Here is a 25,417-nt window from a genome sequence, read left to right as displayed (position 1 = left end):
GATCAATTCCTGATGAAGCCGTATGAGCGAGAATTCAATTTATTCTTGTCTCATATACGGATGTCTCATTTATGTATTATGAAAATGAGATAGCAAAATGTGTATATTGATGGTCATCTTGCGAGTAATAACCATTAACTACTCTCATCGGGCTCTCATCATTAATGTTTCTCTTCATTTTTTTTTTGATGGTGAATTGTTGGGGGGGATGATTGGACAGGCCACCCCCCCCCCAACCTAAAATATTTGGGGGGGGGGATATATCCCGGTCCCCAACATAAAAAAATTCTCTGGACGGCTATGCATTATGGCTCAAGGCATGGGCACACAGAAGATTTGTTTATGTTGGGAACCGGGGTAAAATACAATAAATTATTGAAAATTTATTGCATTTTCTGTGTTTTATTTTATTTATGGAAACTGCCCCCTACCCTAGCCCCCGCTGCGTACAGTCATGGTTCAGTGACAAAGCAATGGCCTCGTAACTGTGAGGCCCCAGGATCAAAACCGTGTCGATGTGCTATATTAGTGCCCTTTTGCGGGGCATTAATCCTCATTACTGTCATTTATGACTTAAGGGCATAGGTCCCCTAGTTAATAAGCATAGTAGCATACATATGCTTTAGCAGTCACGCAAAGCACACATTGGCAAATTATTGATCAATAAAATCTGAGAATGTATACTATTATCTAGATCTATTATTTTTAAATAATTTTTAAAATAATTCCATAAATTGGTATAAAAACAAAATATTCCACCTTTATGAGCGACAGTGTATATGTATTAAAGGGAAATGTTTAGTAACGAGGAAGACAACGTGCTAGTATTTGAGCGAATATGGGTTCATGAAGGGGTCTTATAGGCTCGTAGCCATCTCTCAATGTATCAGATCGTCTTTTGCTATTGAATCCTGATTGTCCACGGGGGGTAGTTGTCCTCGGGGGGTAATTGTCCTCGGGGGTAGTTGTCCTCGGGGGGGGGGGGTAATTGTCCTCGGGGGTAGTTGTCCTCGGGGGGTAGTTGTCCTCGGGGGGTAATACTCCGGGGGGTAGTTGTCCGGGGGGGGGTAATTTTCCGGGGGGTAATTGTCCTCGGGGGGTAGTTGTCCTCGGGGGGTAATACTCCGGGGGGTAATTTTCCGGGGGGTTATTGTCCTTGGGGGGTAGTTGTCCTCGGGGGGTTATTCTCCGGGGGGTAATTTTCCGGGGGGTAATTGTCCTTCGGGGGTAGTTTTCCGGGGGGTAAATTTCCGGGGGGTGATTGCCCAGGGGGTAATTGTCCTAGAACCTGTTGAAATACCGAGAGAGCCCTAGGCAAGCTACAGCATTCCTAGTAACGATTTTAGTAGAAGCTTGAGTAGAATTTCAATACCAAAAATGCTATTTACATCGAATTTCTGTGAAATATGCATGTTATATTTTGATTTCGTGTATTGTGTAGTAGTAGACGGTATCATGAAGATATTGTTTTTTCTTTCAATTGCTTATTGTGTTAATTCACCATGTTCATTTATTCGATATATAGTGGGATATCAAAATACCATATGGAAACTAAGGAGAAATTATTTATCCTTTAGCTCCGGATTCATTATGAAGTATGATTTATGATCATGGATGGTTGTGAATTTCATTATTGACATTACAGTAGGATTATGATGGGAGTATTAAAGCATATTGCACTTGGGAGTGATGCTTATGGTGGTTGTGTTTGAGAATTATCCCGTCAGGATCATCCGTTTCTTGGTGGTCTTGGGATTGTCTCCCTTCGACCCTCCCATCCCACGGATGACTTCCTCAAACTGGGAGGCATCGAAGTAGACCTTGGCGATACAGTCGAGTAGTTGGTCGACCTTCTCAGGGAACTCCGACATCGGGTCGTGGTTGTCCTTCTCGGTCACAGCGTTGGGCTTCTTTTCCTCCGACTTGGGCTTGTTATTCAAGCCCACCCACTTCTTGAGTTGCCCGATCATGAAGTCGACCATCTCATAGTCGTTGGATTGGCGGGTGATGTCCCGCTTGACCGAAGAGAAGGCTTCGATGACGATGGTCAGGAACATGTTGACAAGGATGAACGTGATGGTGATCATGAAGAAGAAGAAGAAGATGGGCCCGAGGATCCGATTGTTTTGCACAAAGCCGTCGTAGCTGAACTTGCCCAACATGGCCGCCGACAGCGTTTCCAAGGTGAAGATGAAGTCAGAAAAATCGTAGAGACTGCGGGCGTACATCTTGTAGAAGGCCAGCGCGTAGGCAAGGAAAAAGATGCCGAACATGATACCAAAGTGGAACAAGTCCTTGGTACAGCTTCCAATCGTGGTGGACAATATACCGATGCGTTTGTTGAATCGGAGAAGCTTAATGAACTTCAGGGTGCCGATGAAGACTACCACACCTAGCAAGTAAGTGAGCAGCTCGTTCCAGTAGGCGACATACTGGAGGTTGATCCTCTGTGTGCCACCCGCTGCCTTGAATTCCTCGAGGAGGTTGTCTGTGACATACTTGCGATAGAAGTAGACCACTGTGGCTCCAATGGCACACGCGATGATGATCCATTCGGCCATGTTCCAGAAGTCTTTGAAGTACTTCTTCACCCCTGTCCGTCTCATGTTGTTGATTTCACGAACGATGAAGAACACGATGAAACCAAGGAAGAGGATCTCACACGCGAGACGGACGGCGCCGAAACCGTTAGAGTAGGTGAACAGCCGAATGATGTCGATCCGGTAGAAGGTTTCAACTCCACCAGTTGGAAGGAACTCCGCCACGAGGTCGATGACCCCAAAGAGATTCACCTGCGCGTTGAAAAAAGCGATCTCCAAAAAGACTCCTCGGGTGTACCTATCGAACCAGGCCTCTTCGAATAGTTGATCCAGGAGAGCTTCGACTTCGACCTTGCTCCCTTGTAGCTTGGCAAGATATCCGCCACCAGCGTAGACGGCTTGGCGTCCGAGGACTGGATAACTCTCTATTTCATCCCAAGCTGTGAAGTTGTATTGAGGTCTGTCTGTCACGTTTGTATTGTAGAGTGTCCACCCAGGTCCATAATCACCCTCGTCTGAGTTGCCAAACGAGTAGGCAACGTTACATTCGGGGACAATGTTTGTGAATTGGGACACCACTTCGCATTCACCTGAGGCGTGAAAAAGTTTGAAAAGTATAAACAATTTATATAAATCATACAAAATATAAAAGATTAGCATAAGAAACAGGTCATTTTTATAGTATAAGATGGGTCATATAAAAAAAAAAGTTGACCTTGACCACTTTGGTAATTAAAATCATTCTGTTTTTCATTATTTCGTCATGGTTTTTGACATACTTATTTTAAAGACACATAAAGCAAGGCACTATAAAGTGATAGTTGAGTTTTGGTATAGAGGGCGCAAAAGAAAATAATTTGTTGTAAAATAATTTGAAAGAGCATACAATTTATATGACAAATCATCTTTGTTTGATCAAAATCGGTTCAGAGACGGCTGAAATAGTCATAAATATAACAATTTCTGATATTTGTAGGGCCCCAAAAATATTCGATATTTTGAACAAGCCCTTGAAAAAAACGAGATAACGCTTTATACCTTTGATTCCAGCCAATGCCAATGTTGGCCTTTTGTTGGCTTTTTGTTGGCTTTTTCGTGTTGGTTATAATACGCACAACTAGCCAGACCATGTATTGTTATTATTAATGAATTAATGGTCACCGTATTTTTTTAAAAGTGGAGCTGAATTGGTACGATCAGATTTAAAGGCTCTAAAAGGTTACTAAAGGTGTCATAACTAAGAATAAGAGCAATATCCAGGAGCTTTGAAGGTATTTGCGGTCTTTAACAAGAACTCAACGAAAGGGAGGAGAATACAACGCACGAAAATAATATAATTCCATCCCATGAGTCTAGCCTTGTTCTCGTGCATTTTATCCTTATAAGTATAAAGACTCGTGCCCCCACAAAGGATGGATCCATACTGCGCCACCGGTACTTTGGACAGAACGTAATAAACAAGGAGAGGACTCAATGATTCCTTCTCATCATCAGGGCCACATCCAAGCTGGGGGTGGGGGTGAGGTGCGACACGTTCTCCTTTCATTCACTTAAGACTTTGGTCTTAGTACAGGTGGTGCTGTTGTACCAACCTCCCCCCCCCCCCCCCCCCAAAAAAAAAAAAGAGGGGAATATTAAAAAAACAAACGCCAGTGTCTGTACTTACCCATTTTGACGCGGGCTTGTCGTAGTACAGGATATCCGAGGATGAAAGCATTCTGGTTTTTGAGAAAGCCATCCAGCTCGGGACTAGGATCGCCATTGTACCAAGTCTGAGGATAGATCGCAGGAACGAGGGTAGAGTGAAGGTAAGCCCAGTAGGATGCGTGGCTGTTGATCTGTTTCCCGTCGGAAAGAAAAGCAAGGAAATCGAGGCCAAATAACTATGAGGAATTATAGTACAAGCTTTATTTTAAGCAATATAAAGTAAGAATCATCAAATGTAAACTAGGAAGTAGCACAATTCTGGAAATCTGAATCTGAAGATGCATACGACAGAACGATAAGTGAATACCCTTACTTTAAGAACAAGAGCACTTCAAGTTAGCACTTTCGGTGAAAAAGAAAAGAAATAAATTGACGTTCACACAGTCAATGTGGAAGAAACAGAGGGAAGAGAACATGCCATCAATATAAAGTAATGAAATAATGTGAGGAAAAAACTTCATTAGTGTGAGTCTTCAACAAACTGTGAAAAAATACCTTGCCATCACCGTGGAAAATTGCAAAATATATATGTCTGAAGAAAGTAATCTCTATATTAAAGGTTTACGCCTGACATAGCGTGTGGAATAACAGGAGGAAGTTGGGGCTGATAATTTACAACTTCAATCTAAAGGAAACGACGAGCATCTATCACTATCACCTCATAATTAATTCCATTTTGAAAGATAAAAAAAGAGAAGCCATGCAACTTGCCTTGTTGAAGGAATGCACACTGTCGGGGCCGATCACAAGCTCGTTGAAGAAGTCCTCCTGCATGCGGTAAGCCGAAGGGTCGGAGTTTCCATAGCTGATGACGAGGACCACCCAAAGGTAGACCACGTAGAAGAAGATCTCTCGGAAGATGGAGTACATCTTGATCTCCTTGACACGTTGTTCTCTGGCTCGCTCCAGTGCCTCTGGATCAGGCGGCTTGTATGGCAGCTTGCGCTTCTTCGTCGACACGGAACCTGAGGTAATTTGAGGTATGGGGGACAGGGCGTATTTGGAAGAGAGGAAGATAATAGGTGAGAGAGAAATAGAGAGCGGGGGAGACGGGGAGAAAAGGAAAGACGGGGTTAATACGTTTTTATTGGGAGATAAGAGATTATCGAACATCATTATTATTGCCAATTTACCATTTGATAAGGATAAACCTCTTGCAATTACATTCCTAGTATGTACAATGGTATACTTTACGGGAACTTGGAGGTCTACATCAACACAAATCTTTCAAGTACTCAGTCACGTGCATTTGGTAGCAACTCCAAGTCTATATATTTATGTTTATGTGTTCGGCTTTTTCTCTCTTCAATGGACGACCTCGTTGGGAAAAAAATGTTTACTAATGTTTGTGTGATTATGATATTAGGATATGTATACACAAAACAACCACAGTGTGGTATCATACATTGCATTACATTGCATTGTATATGACATGGCATAAGGGACAAGGGATTTATTGGAAAGATGGGAACATCCCGAAATGTCGCTTAAAAACCTCTATACGAGTAGGTTTCTTGCTATTTGGCCCATTGCCTAATCTAGCTTATCCAATCCCGTCAGGCGTTAGACGAACTGGCAATTGAACGAGGAGCGTGAGGACAAAGGTAAAAGAAATAATGAATAAAATGTGATGAGACGAATTGACGATAGGACAAATAAGCACTGGACCAATATGCAATATCAACCACCGCGTTGATCAAATCAATGAGAGGATTATTACCGGAGACCGTGTGGAGGTATTCCTCATCATTTCCAAGATCAAACTCTTCTTCGTCCTCTTCCATCTCGGTGTCCTCGTCAGCGTTAGGGCTCTTGACGATACAGGCGATGAAGGTCGCGAGCAGCAGGATCTGTGTAGCAAATGGGCACCAAGAAAAAAATGATTCAAAGACATGCACTCTGCAGTTTCATTGTATATTGTATCGCATACATTGGAATTGTAGGAATCGCCAATTAATAATGTGTGTACAATTCTTGCACGCGGCTAAACTCCGTGTCCCATCACGAATCTTCACCATTGCAAACACCGAACCCAATGCGTAATTTAACAAAAACCCTAGTTGAACCGCTAAGTCGGTATCATTGACGATAAAAAGCCGTATCCACAAATTATCACTAGAATCATTACTACAAGGATAATAATAATAAATCTGGATTAAAATAGTGCTTAATACACCATACCGTCTTTAAACACTTTTCAGATATTATTATCATTATTATCCCCGGTCATCGGATTCATTCACGCACACAGTATGCACTATCTCCACTCCCTGCGGAGTAATCCTGCAATATGGTCACCCTCAAAGACTTTCGTCTTTCTATCTGGTCCCCATATCTATCCAGGGTATGGAGTGGCAAATTTCGATTAACGCCATGCATTGAACCCACGGTCTTTGCATATCCAGTCTAGTGTTCAAACTAAACTTAGTTCAAACCACTCGACCACGACCTAACAAAAACATACCTTGATGGGCTGCGTGAGGAAGATTCCGAAAACAAATGAAATGATAATGGAACAAAGCCATTCGCTGGTTTCCGTGTTGCCAAACTGGATGCCGTAGAAAATGGTAATGGTGGTAGCAGCCGCCATGGATAAGAGCAAGACAATCCATGCTACAATGACACACCACCATGGGAAGGAGAACTTCTTGCGTCGCTTTGGTTTGTCCGGTTGGATCAGGACCTATTAACAAAAAAAGTGGTAACATTCGGCGTCATATCTACTTGTCTTTGGATTTCACATAGAAAAAAGTTTTGCTGTGGACATTTGTATGCATTTATTCTCAAGAAATGATTTTCAGAACGTTTGGATCACGACCTCGCGGGGATATGCATTCGGCGATTAGATTTTTGGGTTGTTTTTCACGGGAGAAATGTTAGTTTGCTGTGGACATTTTTGGTGCCGATTTGAAGTTTCGTGAGCTAAAAGGTTAGTCCTTAAAGGTATTTTTTAAATCGTAAATCTGTACATCGTATGTCCAATCAGCTTTATTGAATGTAATCGCTTCATCACAGCTATTTGCTTGTCCATATTCGTTTTCAAATGGAAACTTAAAAGCTCGAACACGAACATAGCGGAAATGGATACTTACTGTCGCATCTCCTTGCGGAGTAGGTGATGTTTCTCCGCCCAAGTAGCCGGCCCCTTGACCCCCTTGGACCGCTGTCTCGTCGTAGGTGCCAGGGACGGGAGGGACAACGAGGCTCGGTTCGGCCCTCGTACCTGCCGTCGGGTTAATCATCATCGGGGGCTTATTGCTCTCCTCAAGGACGATCCGACTCGGTGATGCCTGCAGGGAGGTTGAATTAGAAGAGGGAAATGTGAAGGATAAGCATGATTAAGAATTGCACCATGGGGGCTTATTGCCCTCCTCAAGGACGATCCTACTCGGTGATGCCTGGCAGGTTGAATTAGGAGAGGGAAATGTGAAGGATAAGCATGATTAAGAATTGCACCATGGGGGCTTTACCCTCCTCAAGGACGATCCTACTCGGTGATGCCTGGCAGGTTGAATTAGGAGAGGGAAATGTGAAGGATAAGCATGATTAAGAATTGCACCATGGGGGCTTATTGCCCTCCTCAAGGACGATCCTACTCGGTGATGCCTGGCAGGTTGAATTAGGAGAGGGAAATGTGCAGGATAAGCATGATTAAGAATTGCACCATGGGGGCTTATTGCCCTCCTCAAGGACGATCCTACTCGGTGATGCCTGGCAGGTTGAATTAGGAGAGGGAAATGTGAAGGATAAGCATGATTAAGAATTGCATTACGGCAATGAATAACTGAAACAACTGAACAGCATAACCTGAGAATGCTATTTAAGTGTGCAAAGAGAAGAGAATATGGTAACCATCATTTTTTTCTACATGGTACAATATTCTATTATTTTCCCCAAATCCTCCTCTATATATTTTTTATACCTGACCGCAGCTCTCTTTCCCTCTCGTTTTCAGCGTCTCCCTGTCCCTCTTTCCCCTCTCTCCCATAGACATCATTAGGGAAACAAAAATGAAAGAGGTTATACAATTATTTAATTTAATAATCATCTGAATTGTAATTTAGTTCTTTTATTATCTTTATTTCTTTCATAAGAGTTTCATTTCAGGAGATGATGACTGTTCAACACGATCTCTCACTTACAAAGTCTTCCAGTTTGGAGTAATTAGCGGGTGCCGTCTTACGAGGTCTACGCCTTAGTTTTCGTTTGGGTTTGTTGGCCAGCGCCGCTACCTTGATGCGGGACTGTCTCATATTCCTCGGCCGGGACTTCCGGAAGAATTGTACAACCAGAAGTGATACCGGAAAAACTATGAGATTGGCCTGGACACCAATGCTGATCTGTTGAGATAACGGTGGAAAGATGTCATTATCTGTCTGCTTTGTATCGTGTACCACCACCACCACCACCACCATACCTAACATCATCCATTCATAACCACAGCTGCCATGACCACCACCACTATCACCACCACTATCACCACCACTATCACCCACAATGATTACCAATACAATTATCACCACCATCATCACCACCACCACCACCACCACCACCCCTACCGACTCTACCATCGCTCATGATCATCACCATCACTATCACCATCATCACGAATATCATTGACCACCAACACCATCAACAACAACGTTTATCAGCTCTACAAGAAACATTAACACCATCACCATTACTACCTACAGCAACACCTCCACCACCACAACCACCACCACCACCAATGTGTAAGTAAAAAAAAAAGGGAAGGGCGTGTTACCTGAGCGGGCGAGAGACTCAATGGTCCAATTTCAATGGGGCTTTTAGCAGCTGCCGGTGGGGCGACCTGGTAAAACATGATGTTAACCAGCATCTCCAACCAAAGGAACATAAGGCAACATGCAGCCCTCTGCACCCTGGTGAAGCGACTGCCAGGAGGGCGCCCTATGATGGAGAACCACAGGTGGCCATCGTTGAAGTTCTTGCGGGTATGGTTACTGAACAGGTGGGAGAAATTCTGCATCTGCTCGCGTCCGGCCACTGGGATCAGTCGGTCGATCTGTATGTTACAGGAGGAAAACTTTAATTGTTTACTCGTTGATCATGTTTGGTTCCAGATATATACCGAGATACATCAGAAAAAATATATATCATGTTATCACGCAACGTATATCATTAGAAAAACTAGATGGAATTCGACTGCGCGCAGTCGAAAATGATGCCTCCGTTATAGAGCAATTTTACAAACCAAAACAGAAAAAAAAAATTGAATTCACGTTCAATGGTAATCCATTGACAGGTTCTCAGAATATTGTGATTACAAGCAATTTCTCATATACATATATGACCCTTTGATCTTTGACCTCATGACCATAAAATCTACTCAGTTCATTGGCTCTGCAAGATGTTCTGAGTTAAATAGTAATCCATCTGTCAGTTCTAATGAGAATGCGTTCACAAGCTATTTTTGCATACATAATGGGCCCATGACCTTTGACCTTTGACCTTATGAACCAAGAATCTACTCAGTTCATTGGCTCTGCAAGTAACAAACATGACCTAATTTTGGCATGAATCCATCAATCGGTTCTTGAGATAACGCGATCACAAGCTGTTTTTGCATTCATAATGTGCGCTGTGGCCTTTGACCTTTGATCTACGTGCTCCAAAATCTAATCAGATTGTCTTCTTATGGTGATACACACTATCATTAAGTTTGAAGTTTAAATCTCCAGTGGTTCTTGAGATATTATGATAACAATCTCAATGTATGGAATTTCATAAGTTGACCTCTGTAACCCTTGACCTTTGACCTACGTGCTCTAAAATCTAATCAGATCGTCTTCCTATGGTGATACATACTATCCTTAAGTTTGAAGTTTTTACATCTCCAGTGGTTCTTGAGATATGATAACAATCTCAATGTATGGAATTTCATAAGTTGACCTCTATGACCCTTGACCTTTGACCTACGTGCTCCAAAATGTAATCAGATTGTTTTCCTATAGTGATACACACTATCACCAAGTTTGAAGTTTAAATCTCCAGTGGTTCTTGAGATATCATGATAACAATCTCAATGTATGGAATTTCATAAGTTGACCTCTGTGACCCTTGACCTTTGACATACGTGCTCCAAAATCTAATCAGATCGTCTTCCTATGGTGATACATACTATCCTTAAGTTTGAAGTTTAAATCTCAAATGGTTCTTGAGATATCGCGCTAACAAACTCAATACAAGGAATTTCATAAGTTGACCTCTGTGACCTGTGACCTTTGACCTACGTACTCCAAAATCTAATCAGATCGTCTTCCTATGGTGATAAATACTATTCCCGAGTCTTAAGTTTAAATCTTAAATGGTTCTTGAGATATTGTGATAACGGTCAAACGGGACGGACGTACGGACGGACGTACGGACGGACAACCCGAAAACATGATGCCTCCGGCACCACCTTCGGTGGCGGAGGCATAATTACTGCTAGGATCACATGGATTGCTTGTTCAACTTCAAAATGATAAAGATCCCTTCAAATATCTATTCAAATATTTAGATGAAATTATATAATATTTTGCCTACAAAATAACGAAAAGAGGAATAATTTAAGTTTCTTTCTCATGCTGCAAAGAATGTTTACCTGGTAATTGATGTTTTTCTTATGTGGGTCTTTGCTAATATGCATCCATTGCCGATATATTTGAATAAAAGTCTCGAAAATTACAACGAAGATTGATTTTTGTTTACATCATGACCATCATGATTCCTACCTGTCCGTCGTCCTCCACCACTGAGAACCATTGGTTGACGATGAAATAGAACCTCTCCCTTGTCTGGATGTCTCTGATGGCGATGTATTTGACGTACCAGCCTTGCATCTTGCCTTTACCAGAGTTGTCGTGCCAGATTCTCATGTAGTTCAGCGTTCCCAACGGTCTATCATTAATAGAAGGAAGATCCATGTATATCTTATTCTTGATATTTTTATTATTATTCTTAATTTTTCTCATAATCGATAATTGCCCCATTACAGAACTTCTTGTTTTTTCCTGGTATATTAAGTGTGCAGCACGTCTGATTCAAATGCTAACGCAACTAAGCATCTTGAAAGTTCACATTACTAGCACTTCGGGTTTTTTTTTTCAAGAGCATTTGGCTACTGCATAATTCTTTGATCAGAAGACAAGGGGTATACAGAGTTGTTGACTTGGGCAGTTGCTGGATTCTGCGAGGATCGGGTAATATGTAGCATCGCTACCACAAAATACGCTGTCGCAGCGACAGTAGGTAATCGGTCCTATTCATTTGACAGCAAATCTGTCTAATCAGACAGAAATGAAACATTAGAATTATTCTAACGCCTGTAACATTCACTTAGTATCGAGTGATTGACTATATGGTTGCCTTTGCAGTGCGCCATGTGAAGCTAAGTAAATCAATAGCGCCCCGTCTTATAAAGAGTTCACCTCAGTCACAACTTATTTTTGATTGATATCAATCGCAACTATGTATAAAAGAGATAGGAGAGCGCAAACTTGCGATTGATTGGAGGACTTGCGACTGGTTTGATCAATTCGCAACTCTTTATCAAACGGGCCCTAAATATTAATTTGCAACAACGAATCATTATTCCCTCATCAATTAATAGGAGAGTTTAAGAACTTAAAGACACTATGGGGTAGCGGTTTTTACCCTGGTACAGCCATGAGGAATCGATCAGAGGCACCTCTTCGGAAGATCTTTCTCTTGTCATCCTCAAAGTCTCGTACAGACGTTTCCTCATTCTCACCAGACATGATGAAACTTACCTTTAGAAGACACAAAACAAAACAAAACAACAGACTATAGGCGGTGTAACACAGAAAAATCACTTTAAAAATCCCTTGAAAAATCCTTTCAAGGGAGAATTTTCTTGCTTCGTTAGAGGATTTTAATGGGATAATTGGTGACAGACAGCAATTAAGAGGATAACTAAAATCCGGATAACTAAATCCGGATTGTTGGCCTTTGTGTAACACCGCCTTATCTGAATAAAATAATGTACAGGTGTCGTGGTCTAGTGGATATGTCACCAGAATGTGAATCACATGGTTCGCGGTTCGATTCCTGCTGCGACAAAAATGTCGTTTGGCAAGACATTAATCTACATTTGTCACTCTATATCCAGGCGAAATTAATGGGTACTCGGTAGGAAGAAATTCTTTGAACGCTTTAGCACCTTATCATGTAGGCTCAGATACAGCTGGGTAAGAATATGATACTTTGTATGAGGCTCAGTAGAGTGTATTTGTATAGTAGATGCGCAATATAAATGGACAAATTAATTTTAATTATTATATCATCATCCTTTTATTTAATTCCATTATTCCTCTAACACGATCGCAAAACTGTTTGAAAAAGTACCGAGACTCAATTTCATTAGCCTTGTGCATCACCTATTGAAATATGCGAACTAGACAATGAAATATTTACATAATACGAACATGATTTGAATGGGCAATACAATACGATATGCAAATTACCCTAATTTGATTTCTACAAAGTCTTTACTTTCGATTAGCAACATTTAAAAGATGTTAAAAATCATTAAAAAAAATCGTTTAAAGTTATCATTTTGTTATCTGTTCAACATAGATCGTTTATTTAAGAGACATATTATATTTGGAATATGGGCTCTGCAATATTATTTATTCATTTGTTTATTGTGGTATAAAAAACACCATTGTACATGGCAGCCTTTTGGCTGAATTGAGCGCAATTTACATAAGTAATGACACAAGGATACTGCACAAAATACAATAGTATTAAAATGAAGATATCATTTGTAGCCCTTCAAAATGCTGTTCTAAAAGGGAAAATTTCACTGAATGACGTAACGTGGAGTTCAATGGATAATCTATTACAGCAGTAAGATATATACTAACACATCAATTTTTTATGTTATCTGTAAATCATCCTTATGTAATAAAATGTGCTTACTTTGGAGTCGGTTCCACCGGCCTTCCTCTGTCCTGTCATCACAACTATCTCATAATAATAGTTATGAGCCGGGTTGTTGTCCACCAACGGCGTGACTCCAAGCTGGAATTATAAACGAATTATATATTTCAGTAATCAAAACCGAAAATCCTTAAACATCATTGCACAATGTAGTGGAATATGTCATACTCTCTCAGTAAGTCTCGGTAATTTTTATAATTTCAGAGGATGTACCCAACATTTAAAGCCGGACTCTACGAAATCGACACAAAAAACACAGGCTCAATATGATAGTATACTGTTACCATAGAGGTGGCATGAATATTGAAACCTTCTCTCTTTATGAAATGATTTTGACAACATGGTTTATTTTTATGGATATTTCTTTATCTTCTGAGAACATTAACTTATCAATCTCTGTGACGCTTTAAAATGATCCATAACGTTTTTGGAAGATATAGTCTTTACTTATGAATAATAAATCATATGGTCACCATCGTTTATTTTTTATTTTTTAACTTATCGACAACAGTGTGATAAAAGCTAGTACGCATGTGTAAAGAAAATAGTGAATTTGACGGTAATTTGAAATGCTATTACACTCTTGATTTGTGCATGGCCCGTATATCATTGATTTATCTCCACGATGTAGACCCTACACTTCTTATACTCCGAAGATATTACAATATAACATTAAAATGGGGGATTTTGAGACAAACAGTGGTATACAAATAACGTTGGAAGCTCTTCATTAATATATATTCGTCGTTCTGTGAAATAGAAACTGCGATAAACTATTTAAAAAGTAAGGGAAAAAATGCTTGTAATAAACCTTAAGAATCCTCAAAAAAATGCGCATTATCACGGCAGTCATGTTAAATCTGAGAATGAAAGCATGGCCGCCAGAGAGAATAGTACTATAGAGTGTTAATCACTGATGAGGCTACTCTGGGTAAACAACATATAATACTTTTATTACTGTTGTTATTATTATTGTTATTATTATAGGTAATAATAATGTAATCATTATTTTTATTTTTATTTTTATCATTACCATTGTTATTATTATCATTTTTATTTATATTATTTTGTTATGTTTATTATTATCATTATCATTATTACCACTATTATTATTACCATCAGTATTCATCATTATCAATACTATCATTATCAGCATCATTATCATTATCATGTTATTATCATAATACTGAATGTTAATACTAGTTGAGATAGTAATTCACTATTACTACTACCATCATTATAATTACTAGTATATTATCCCTCCCTGGCAATATAGTCATTCCTACCTTTAAGAGGTCTTTACGATCTCGACGTCGTGCCCATAGCAAGATGAAGATGAAGACCACGTAGATGACGATGGTGGTGATGTAGATGGTGAGGTTCTGTGCGAACCCGGCATTGGCGAAGATGTAATTGAAGTCGAGAGGGGTAGGCGGGACGATCCATGTACTGGCAAATGACGTCAGATGGGTACAGCTACAGTACTGGGCCTCGTAGGTAGTATTGCTTGCGACCTGCAGAGACAAAAAATTATTCACGAGAGTTATCCAAAACTTTCTTGAACATTACAGTAGAATAATGAAACAAATATATATTTAGATAAATCAGTAAAAGTAAACACTGTGGCATCAGTTGTACACGTTACCATTAATCATCTAGTAATACAGTCTAACCAACAACAAAAACGGAGAAGAAGTAGAGGATCGAAATGTTTGAAATATTTCAACAATTTCCAAAAGAAAATGTATTGACTTATTTATTTAAACTTTTTTTGAAAATAAACACATGTGTGTGACTGTGTAGAAATATGGTTTGCAGCATAGCGGCTGGCCACTCCGCCCCTCCCATACCGGGGCTTCAAAAGTGTTTCCTACGTAGTCTATTTTTTCTTTGAAATCGCTTTTAATGGGTGAGGGTGTCGGATGGGATCAAATCTGCCCGGTAAAGGCTCGTTCAGATATGACGCGGTCAACCGCCTTAAAAAAACAACCGCTGCGATTTTTGTCAACTGCGCGCAACCGAGGAGCACCTCCAGGTCGCAACGAAAGTTCTGCGCGTATTCACTGAGCTCCGTGTTAGAATATACAGATTATAACACAAATTTAAAGAAAATAATATACAGATTATGAAGCGTATTAAACTTTACGTCATCATAAAACAACCGGCGCGGTACTGCTGTGTCATGCCTGAACGAGGCTTAAGTTTGCCCATAGTTTCAAAGAGGCAAAACTCAATTTTTGTAAAATCTAAACTTTGAAATTGGGTATTTTGTGACAGAAGGTGGCAGATATTTACCTCGCATCCATCCTGGAGCCACATTTCTTGCTCTTCGCTCCAGTATGAGCAGCCTGAGGAGAGAACTCGGAAACCGTACGGGAGTGAAAAGTTCCGGCTCGTGTTTCCCGCCGCCCACGACAGCTCGAGTTCGTCTGCGGAGGACAGATCTGGGTAGTCATCGAAGAGCTGATCGCAGTCAAGCTCGAGCAACAGGGCATAATACTTCCGGGCGTTGTTCCCGACGACGGAGCTGCTGTAGAAAGCCTGGTAGATAACTGTGTCAGTTGTGGCTAGAGTGTGACGCAAAGGCAATAAACGCGAATGGTGCTCGTTAATGAATTTAAAGCAAAGCAAGACATTATGATGTATTTTACTCGCCTGTTTTTACCAATATTCTATTAGTAAAGAACAAAAATGAGGATTTGACAAGAACGAATGATATGCCCTGAAACGTCACATTATTTTATTAAGAACTATAGTTACTTTGTTGATCATTCTAAGGGGTTGTTTCAATGTTGTCAAAGGTGATACAAATTATTTCACACAGAGTGTTTGCAACGGTATACCTTGACCATTTTGAAAGGGGGTGGGGAAGGGTGTTGGTTTTATAAAGACCCAGTCCGCTAACAAGTCATCCAGTGTCGTGCCAATGGGTGACAAGCGAAGATATGTACTCCAAATATTTCCAATTTTGAGGACGGACAATCACAAATATTTTCAATCAGCAAAGATATATGTTTGTTAATACATAATCTATATTAATTTAATAATGCAATATTTAAGAATAATAATACGATAGCAACACTTTTCGAAAAATCAGCTTAACGCAATTTAAATAGCCCTATGCATCACCAACTGAAATGTGCGAACATGACAAGAATGTTTTATGTAATCAGCACATGATTTCTTTGAGACATACAGTAGGGTATTGAAATTGCCCTTGATTTGAATTTTTGAAAATAGTTGTAATCATGTTATAATACATGATGGTAAGATTATCCGGTTAAATCACGAATAAGGGGCAAAAGACGTCACTGTTTTACCATGTCTCTCTCCTAATCAAAACTCGTCACGGCTATGGCAACAAGTATATGGGTGGAAAATATTACATTAGGAATCTCAATACGATTATGAATACATACCATTTTCATTTCTATCGTAGTAGAACAGTTTTATATCATCAAAGCCGCTTATATTAGGGAAGCCGCTAAACCCTAGAAGCAAAGCATAGCATGACATGCGTTCGACTTGCAACTGGACCGTGAAGGCCGTGTTATTGTAGCTGATGTCAAAGCTGTGGTATGTCACATTGGTAACGTTCACTAGAGCGTCGGAACCAAACTCATTCCAGCTTGGTTCTTCCCCACCTGGTCGATCAATCTTGAGAAGGATAGGCGCGTTAGCGTTGGAGATCGGAATGGCCCCGCCTTCCAGGGTTTCGAAGACGACTTCCATGACGCCGGAATCGCGCGAGATACGATCAGAACTCTCTTCGTAATTGTATGGATTCGTTGGTAAGGAGGTTGTCTGCCGGTTTAGAAGCAAAAATGGAAAGGTTTTAGCCAAATATGAAGTTTTTCACAGCATTCAGTCATGGTATATTACAATTTGTATAGCCACAGAGTTATTTGTTATAAGGAAAAATCTGTAATATGAAGATTTATATACAGATGCCAAGGGGACAATGCATGGTATTTGCAGAAGAGCTTTAAAAAAAAAGATTTATACTTATGGGTCTTTTGTCTTTTATTATACTCATCATGGTGATCGTAATCGTCAAAACTTTCATCATCATCGTGTACAACCTTATTATGTTCAATCATCGTCATTATCATTATCACCATCGTCATTATCATCGTTATACTCATATTACATCATCATTATCATCTAACTGTAATAACAGTTACCATCACCATTAACGTTATTATTGTCATCATCACTGTCACAATCCAGCATCACTAATTCATCATTATCATCCTCATCACCGTCACCATCACCATCGTCACAAAATTCTTCATTTTCATCTTCGTTATGATACTTATGGACATTATCGTCACAATTATCATCAACATCGTCACCATGGTCACAACCGGCATCACAATTACAATCAGCATTAACTCCACTATTGTCATCATCGTCGTAAGTTAAATTAAATTATCGACATCATCATCATCACTATTATCTTCTCCATTACTATCATTATCATCACCATCATTTTAACTGTCGTCACAGCTATCATCATCATCACCTTTACTATTGTCATCACCGTCGTCACCGTCATCATCACATTATCGTCAACTTCATTATCGCAATTATCGTCACAGTGACCATCGACATAGCCGTCATTACAGTTATCATCATCACCATTACTCGCCACCACCATCATGCCATTACCTCTCGCGAGATGATGGCATCGTTACCGCAGATTGCCTCGGGATCATCGACGAGCTCGGTCAACGAGGGGAGGAAGACGCTCCCGGAGTCTTCATTGACACCACGATCGGCCAGATCGCTACAGGTGTTCTTTTCGTACGTCATTGAAATTGTGTCTGTGTGAATGGAGACAGCAGGCTCCCGGGGTAGGATGTTCCTTCCCAGGAGTTTCTTGATGGCTTTCATTTTATTTCTGGCTTCAGTCACCACTGCGCGACCCTGATGGGAGAAAAAGTATGCATATTCAAATTTAATAAGATTTCCCGCGCAAATACAGTAGATGGGTCGTGGTTTAGTGACGGCAATGATGATTGTGGAGCGCCAGGGGTGTCCAGTTTGACAGATTTGAGTACGATGCAAAAATCTGCTATTGTAATTATGATTATGATTATAGTTATGATTATTAATAAGATTGTTATTATTTTTAATATATAATAATGCGCACACGGGAACCAAGTCGGATTTGGCTTCCATGTGTGGGGTTTAATGCTACAGAATGGCAAGTAAAGTGATTTTATAATCGACTTTATACATCCTAACCATACACAAAATAGTTTGTCAGGCGAATCAAATACAATTAACGATAGATTAACTATAAGTAGTTCGACTCCTACCTGGTCCCTTTTCCGTTGAAGGTTCTCCTCTTTTTCGGGTGTCCACTCAGTTGTGGTGGCTGAAAAGGAGAGAGAGGAAGAGGAAAGTGCGTTTCAAAGCATCATTGTTTCTAAATATGTCAGCGTGTAACCTATCCCACAAAACTGAACTCCATGGTGCTAGTCAGTTCCCAGCGTCAAGGAATGACATTTCCAGTTACTTTTCAATTTTGAAAAAATAATATTATTATAGACATTTTCATTAAAAGAAAAAAAACAGGTCTTTATGCCTCCCCGTATCTCATCAAAATAAAGTTTAATTTCTCAAATGTGATCAAATCGTTGGTAGGGTACACAAGTGTAAACAGAAAAGTAGTTCCTGTCACGTCCTTTGGCAAGACGTTAATCTACATTTGCCACTCTGTACTCAGGTAAGGTATCGAGGATCTAGTATGATTATTCCTTGCAATTCAATCTGAGTTGATCACGGCCACCGGAGCTAAAGCTGGGGTAATACTTGCCAAAGCGGGAGGCCCAAAGGGATGTTATATCATAATATCATATGCATAATACCAAAAAAGAATGTTATTACCAGTATGAATGTTTTAATCTTTCGTCTTATTATTATTATCCTGCTTATCATCATTATTATTATTTTTTTTTAATTATTATTATTATTATTGTTATTATTATTATTATTATTATTATTATTATTATTATTATTAATATTACCATTAATATTATTATTATTATTAACGTTATTGTTATTATTATTGTTATTATTCTCTTCTATTTGTATTTCTATTATTCTGATAATATACTTTGACAAACCTTCATCACCCACACTAGAAGTAGCTGCACTGATTGAGTCTTGAAGGGAGCTAAAGGTTTGGTCACCGTCTGAGCTCTCAAATTCATCTAGGATCGGTAAGGAGTCCTGGACACTCAACGCTGACCCCTAATTTGTTGATGAAAGGGGAAAAGAAATTTGATGTTTTTCTTGTCATTTTACATGATAAAGAAAGTATCAAGCGTTGAAGGTTTAAAGGGGGGGGGGGTAGCATGACGAGACTACATGTCGTTTCCGTGGCCTGACTCGGGGCCGATCGGGTATATACGACTACGGACGACGCGACCGCAGTATTCACGTGCGTGCAACAAACGCGAAACCGAAGCGTGAGGAGAACTTCGGTCTGTTTTAAGGACGCTAGCGCGCTGACCGTTAATCAAGTTCATTCGTTTACGTGCAGTTGTCCAAACGCAGTTGTCCAAAAGAAGTCGTAGACGGCGTTAACCGGTATTTGCCATGCTACACCCCCTTTAAGACCATGCCCCGTGATCCAGTTCGAATACAGGTGCCTCTCTCTACCCAGCATGGGTGTCGATCTGTAACTGATACCTATTCATCAGGGGGATCATCAGGGGAAATGCCTTGGATGTTGTCTCGTAGAACCTTGCGATGACGTTTGGCACCACCCTTTCTATTCATTCATCCCCCCCCCCTGATGAATAGGTATTACGTAAGGATCGACACCCATGCTACCCAGGATGAGTGAATCGGGTGGCATGGCTGTTGGATTGCATTTTAAAATGCACTGCACTACATTGCAAATTAAATAACAGCTGCTGGAGCAATGGAGGATGATGAAACAAAACTTTTGACAATGCAGAGCGAAAGTTCTTTGGAGGAACAAAGAATATGTATACTTTATACTTATTTACTTGAAATTATATAACTGATTTCATATAAGTTTAACATTCTACTATCAAAGATTCAAATACTTTATTGAATTGCATGAACTGAATATAGTGTGATATATGCTAATAACGCAGAATATGATTATTGTGAGATCTATGGTAATTAATTCAAAATCATTCCAAAAAAAACAGACTTACCTGAAGTATATTTCCCATAAGTCCTAGCAGCAGAGAGGTGGTTGCGCCCAGTGTTTCTGTTGACACGGTGTCCTGTAGTTCTTCAGTGACATCCAGTATGTTTTCAGCTACAGTATTGAGCGAGGTCTACATAGGGCGATAGACATTGATATGACAATCATATTTATGATTAACTACATGCTTTTGAAAGTACCTTACTGAGAGACATGTTCTACCTATATAGGATTAAATCATAATCTTTGTTAAAACAAAAGCCTGCTTTAGGTCTCATAGTAGGAGCTGTCCAAGCCCGGCACTAATGCCCTTTGGTCATAAATAAATCTACACTCGCCATATACGTGCACGGACTGCGGGAAGAGCATTATTATTAACTCTGGCGACCCATGGTAAATAAGACCCTATTGTTGTCATTAATTATCAGCATGATTATAATTATAATAAATACAGAAAGCCGAGGCATGCTCCGTCCCTCATTCTAAATTACAATTCCAATGATAAACCATATTGACAAAAAGTCTGTTCTCTCAGCATGTCACTTTTTGAAGAAGAAAAAAACACAGTCCCCGATGAATGACATCAAACATCATGAAAGCATTGTCAAGAGTTTTTTTTCCATGGTGCATGATTATCGACATTAGGGACTTTTAGATTTGCGTGGACTAATACGTGTGACGTCCATTCAAGGCAGTGCAATAAAAGGACGTCGATCGTAGCAATCCACGTTGTCGTTGTGCAAATCTAAAAGTCCCTAATATCAACAATGTCTACCAAACTGAAAAAGGGGGCTTTCCGCACTTGTTAATTTATACATGTCTCTTACATGATAATGTGTGCAATTTATATTTATCAAGTCTGTAAATAATATATTTGTATTGCTTTGTATTATGCAGGAACATCGGGGTATCAGTCTGTTAACTGATGAGGCAATCCTCCTTAAATGAAACTGTAAATAATCAAAAACAAACATATCAAAAATCTCTGGCAAGCAGACAAAGATAGTTTCGCCAAATTATGGAAGGTTAGGGCTACCCCTAGTCCTCTTAACTCCGCCAATATCACAACTCTACTCACCAATGCACCTTGAGACAGTTCATTAGTATAGAGTGAGAGTTCTAATGCAGATCCGGCCAATATCTGAGCGTCTTCTAAAGAATTGACAGTCATTGTAGCTTGAACCGAAGCTATCTTGCTTCTCAGCTGTCAAGTCGAAATAGAAAGAAAAATAAACTTATATTGTACCGTCACAAATTTTGGCCATTGAGTTCTGAGACCATATAACCTTAATAAAAAAATCCAAGTCAAATTCTCACAATTACTTTATGAAAAGAAGTAAAAGAAAAGTCGTTTTAACTTCATGGACAGTATAGTCAAGCCCATTTTATTCAAAACAGCCAATTTAGTCCAAATAGTAGACAAAACCACTCATGTTGTACCGTTACATGTCTAAGGTCTGGTGCACACAAGCGATTATTCATCTCCCGCCAATTGCGCCAAAAGATTGTTGATTAGATTCACGCAGCGAAAAATATTTCAATAGTCAGTATAGAAATTACATACATGTTGTTGGATTGTACAAGCCGTTCTGTTTGTCCTACCTACACTGTACCACCACCACCACCACCACTACTACTACTACTACTACTACTACTACTACTACTACTACTTCTACTACTACTACCACTTCCACTAGCACTATTACTACTACTACTACTACTACTACTTCTACTACTACTACCACTACCACTAGCACTATTACTACTACTACTACTACTACTACTACTACTACTACTACTACTACTACTAATATTACTACTACTACTTCTACTACTACTACTACTACTACTACTACTTCTACTACTACTACTACGACTCCTACTACTACTACTACTACTACTACTACTACTCCTACTACTACTACTACCACTACTACTACTACAGCATGTTTAATTTGAAATTCTGCCTACCTATGTATAACATGTACCATACCAATCCACTGATTAGCATGACTGATACTCACATATGCTCGTGTTGTTGTCTTCTGTATTTTCTCAACTTCTAATTCACGGATAGCTGATGATGACTTGCATGTAAAATATCAGAAAACAAAAATAAATAAATAATTATCTTACAAACAAATTTGAGAATAGTTTATGTTGATGCCTACTTTAGTAATTTAGTTTCTTAAGGTTGCTTGGTTGGTCCTGGTTTTGTATAATCTTGTATAATCTCACTTATGAGGTATATCAGTTGTGAATCATATTTTTCGAATAAATACGATTATCCTAATGACTTACCTGCTCTGTGACGGTAATGTTTTCTGTTCCCAGATTCCCCGAGTGTGTTTCAATTTGTCCATCGATTAGAGTATCTGGAACAAATACAAAATTTGAGATAAAAAAAAGAATATAAAAATTATACACTGTACGTACAATCTTCTCTTACGGTCGAGTGCATACGACCCCAGAAAATGCCATTTAAATCCACTACAGCTTTCTTCAAAGGTCAACGGCAATTTTGATTTGTTTTTTGTTTTTTGTAACGTCTATGATCATAGGTTTAACCTCACTTTATCAATTTAAAGGACCAGTTGTGTATCTTTACAGATATGTTCGTATTACATGACACTGGCTATATGAAAATGGCATCAATATACCGAGAATTCTGAGTTTAGAATTTTCTTCCGTCCCTACCAATATTATATTTTCTAATCATATTTCTTCAAAAACACAAAACAAATTAATGATGTATCGGACCACTAAACATGGCGATTGCGTTATACTGTTTTCTCAATATTATGGTTGTTGCGATGTATTTCATTCCACAAATTTTAACTCAAAACCTTGAAGAATTAGTTTCTTCTTCAAAATACATATATAAGGCTCCAAATGAAATAAATATGAAAGTCGCTCAAAATAATGACTTAAGAAGGAATATTCCATTAACGATGAGAATACAACAACATCTCATGATTACTTAACGTGATTTTTCTTTCCCACTCAGTCAGCAGCTCAGGGGTTTTAGGCATTTAATATCGGTTAGGTAAGCATATTTTAATACCTCAATTGTTACACTGGCAGGTCACTTTCTTTCTTTCTTTCTGTTTCTCTCCCCGAGCCCCCCCCCCCCCCCCCCCCCCCCCGCGAGCCGCACCGTTCTGCGGGCCCTGACATGTAGGCTTCTAAATAAACATATCTTTTGCCCGACTTTAAATCTGGGAATTTGTCTTTCTCCAACAAACTCATACAAAATTTGCAAAAAAAGTGAGAACAAATCCCGGAAAATCAGGTAATTTCAACAAAATTTGTAAATCACTGGTATCTACATGTAATTAGAAATTACCCCCTCCCCCATCAGTACGCCAGTGACTACTACAGCAACAAAAAATACTACTACTAATACTACTACTATTTCTACAAGTACTTCTACAACTACTACTACTACTACTACCAATAATACAAACACTAATACAAGTAATAATATTGATAATTAATGATAATTAATGATAAAGATTGGAACAGACTTGACCATCAGAAGGGGAATCATGGAAAGAAAACTTAACTATTTTGGACACATTGTTAGGAGATCTGAAGGTATTGAAAAGCAAATACTGCAAGGAGCAGTCGAAGGAAAACGGGGTAGAGGTCGTCCACCAATATCTTGGACTGATGATATTAAGAAAGTGTCTGGACAAGGAATGAAAGGTGCAACACAAATGGCAGGTGAAAGAGTTGCATGGCGTGCTCTCGTGAAGGCCACAGCAGCGCTTTACAGCGCCACCTGAAGTTGATGATGATGATGATGATGATGATGATGATAATGATAAGAAGAAGAACCAAAGAATGAGAAGAGGAAAACAAGGAAGTGATGAAGACAGATTGATGAATTGAAACGAAACAAAAGCTCTTCCAGATCAAATAAATTACAATCAACAACATACTTGTGAAAGTTCTTTCAAGATTCAGGGCTGAAATATCAATCGTAGCTTTTTTGGTGACACTCACTAAGCTGCCTTCAGCCTGGAGTTTATCGTAATTGTCTAATAACGATGTCACAATATCATCTGCAAGAATAGTCTCGACTTTCTCTCCAGGATCCACCTTCATTAACAGGTTGAAATTTAAAAGAGATCAGATATTATATGAACAATCAAAAATGCAAAAGCTGAATCATCGAGGATCTGAAAAGTCATTATCTTTAAATTGGCATTTTTGTTGACTAGAAATTTGGAATACATTCAAATTAGTATGCTAATTATCATTATTTAGAACCTTAATCAGTAAGATGTTTTTTAGATTTCCAAATCTCAAATTACTACTATTTGTAAAAGACTCGTATAGCAAGAGAATCAATAGTGTGCATTATGGTTTAGTATAACAAGTATTAGTCCGGTTTACTAACGTTTTTTTTTTTTTAACCTTTTATGCACACTTTTTAAACAACGATTGCCCTTTAAAACCTGTAAACTTGCCCGAGGATTGCCTGACAAAGTAACAAGATATGTATGCAGAATGGATACCAAGTATTGCAGTTCCTTCATCAATAACAAGTTAATGGAATATCTCGTCACCAGGTCTCCTAGAGAAACATCTATACATTTGAATATTTAAGTAAACCGGTCTATGTCACGTGATCAGACTATGATTTCTTATTGGTTACTAGTGATTACCAAAACTTACATAGACATTTCCCGCATCGACTGTCACTGACGCACCATAGCGGTCTGATATGACGACTGAGATTCCAATGGTGTTGTTTACTTTACCGACGGGGAGCGGCACCAAAGTGCTCGATCGGCTACCCGTATACAGCAGTTGACTGCTACCGTCATCAACAGCTGTAAAACAACAAAATCATCACAAAACCTCATAAGAAATCATCAATGTATATTGCGAGCGTCGAAATGTATTATTGACATGAATCTCATCTTTATGAACGATTAAGTTTCCACTTAGTTACCACAATGCCACACACGGTCCATTGAACATT

At 39.3% G+C, this 25,417-nt stretch overlaps 1 protein-coding gene across 1 annotated transcript; it reads right to left on the bottom strand.

Annotated features, from left to right (window-relative positions):
* Positions 1-1,296: 1,296 nt before the first annotated feature.
* LOC579144 (polycystic kidney disease protein 1-like 2) lies at positions 1,297-25,409 on the bottom strand. The gene is made up of 24 exons (XM_030985160.1): positions 25,388-25,409; positions 25,108-25,265; positions 24,369-24,528; positions 22,726-22,799; positions 22,449-22,511; positions 21,503-21,628; positions 20,432-20,557; positions 19,367-19,493; positions 18,557-18,615; positions 17,904-18,161; positions 16,652-17,036; positions 15,528-15,799; positions 14,519-14,746; positions 13,212-13,313; positions 11,925-12,040; positions 11,003-11,168; positions 9,013-9,291; positions 8,390-8,587; positions 7,340-7,537; positions 6,712-6,930; positions 5,968-6,097; positions 4,959-5,212; positions 4,207-4,378; positions 1,297-3,130 (listed from the first exon to the last, which is right to left on the bottom strand). Exons 1-24 carry the CDS (start codon positions 25,407-25,409, stop codon positions 1,716-1,718), a joined length of 5,307 nt encoding a protein of 1,768 aa, XP_030841020.1. The 3' UTR covers positions 1,297-1,715.
* Between the last annotated feature and the right edge of the window lie 8 nt (positions 25,410-25,417).

Source organism: Strongylocentrotus purpuratus, unplaced genomic scaffold, assembly GCF_000002235.5.
Source record: "Strongylocentrotus purpuratus isolate Spur 01 unplaced genomic scaffold, Spur_5.0 spur5_scaffold_14, whole genome shotgun sequence".
Classification (NCBI taxonomy): Eukaryota; Metazoa; Echinodermata; class Echinoidea; order Camarodonta; family Strongylocentrotidae; genus Strongylocentrotus; species Strongylocentrotus purpuratus.
Note: the sequence above shows the minus strand (reverse complement) of the source record. Positions and strands in the feature narration are given on the sequence as shown.

Excerpts from the sequence above, each read along its gene's own strand:
- LOC579144 (XM_030985160.1), bottom strand. The coding sequence starts at position 25,409 with ATGGACCGTGTGTGGCATTGTG. Across the intron at positions 12,041-13,211 it reads CCGGTGGAACCGACTCCAAA|GTAAGTTTCATCATGTCTGG; the intron begins GTAAGCACATTT and ends TGTCTTCTAAAG. Across the intron at positions 5,213-5,967 it reads ATACCTCCACACGGTCTCCG|GTTCCGTGTCGACGAAGAAG; the intron begins GTAATAATCCTC and ends AAATTACCTCAG.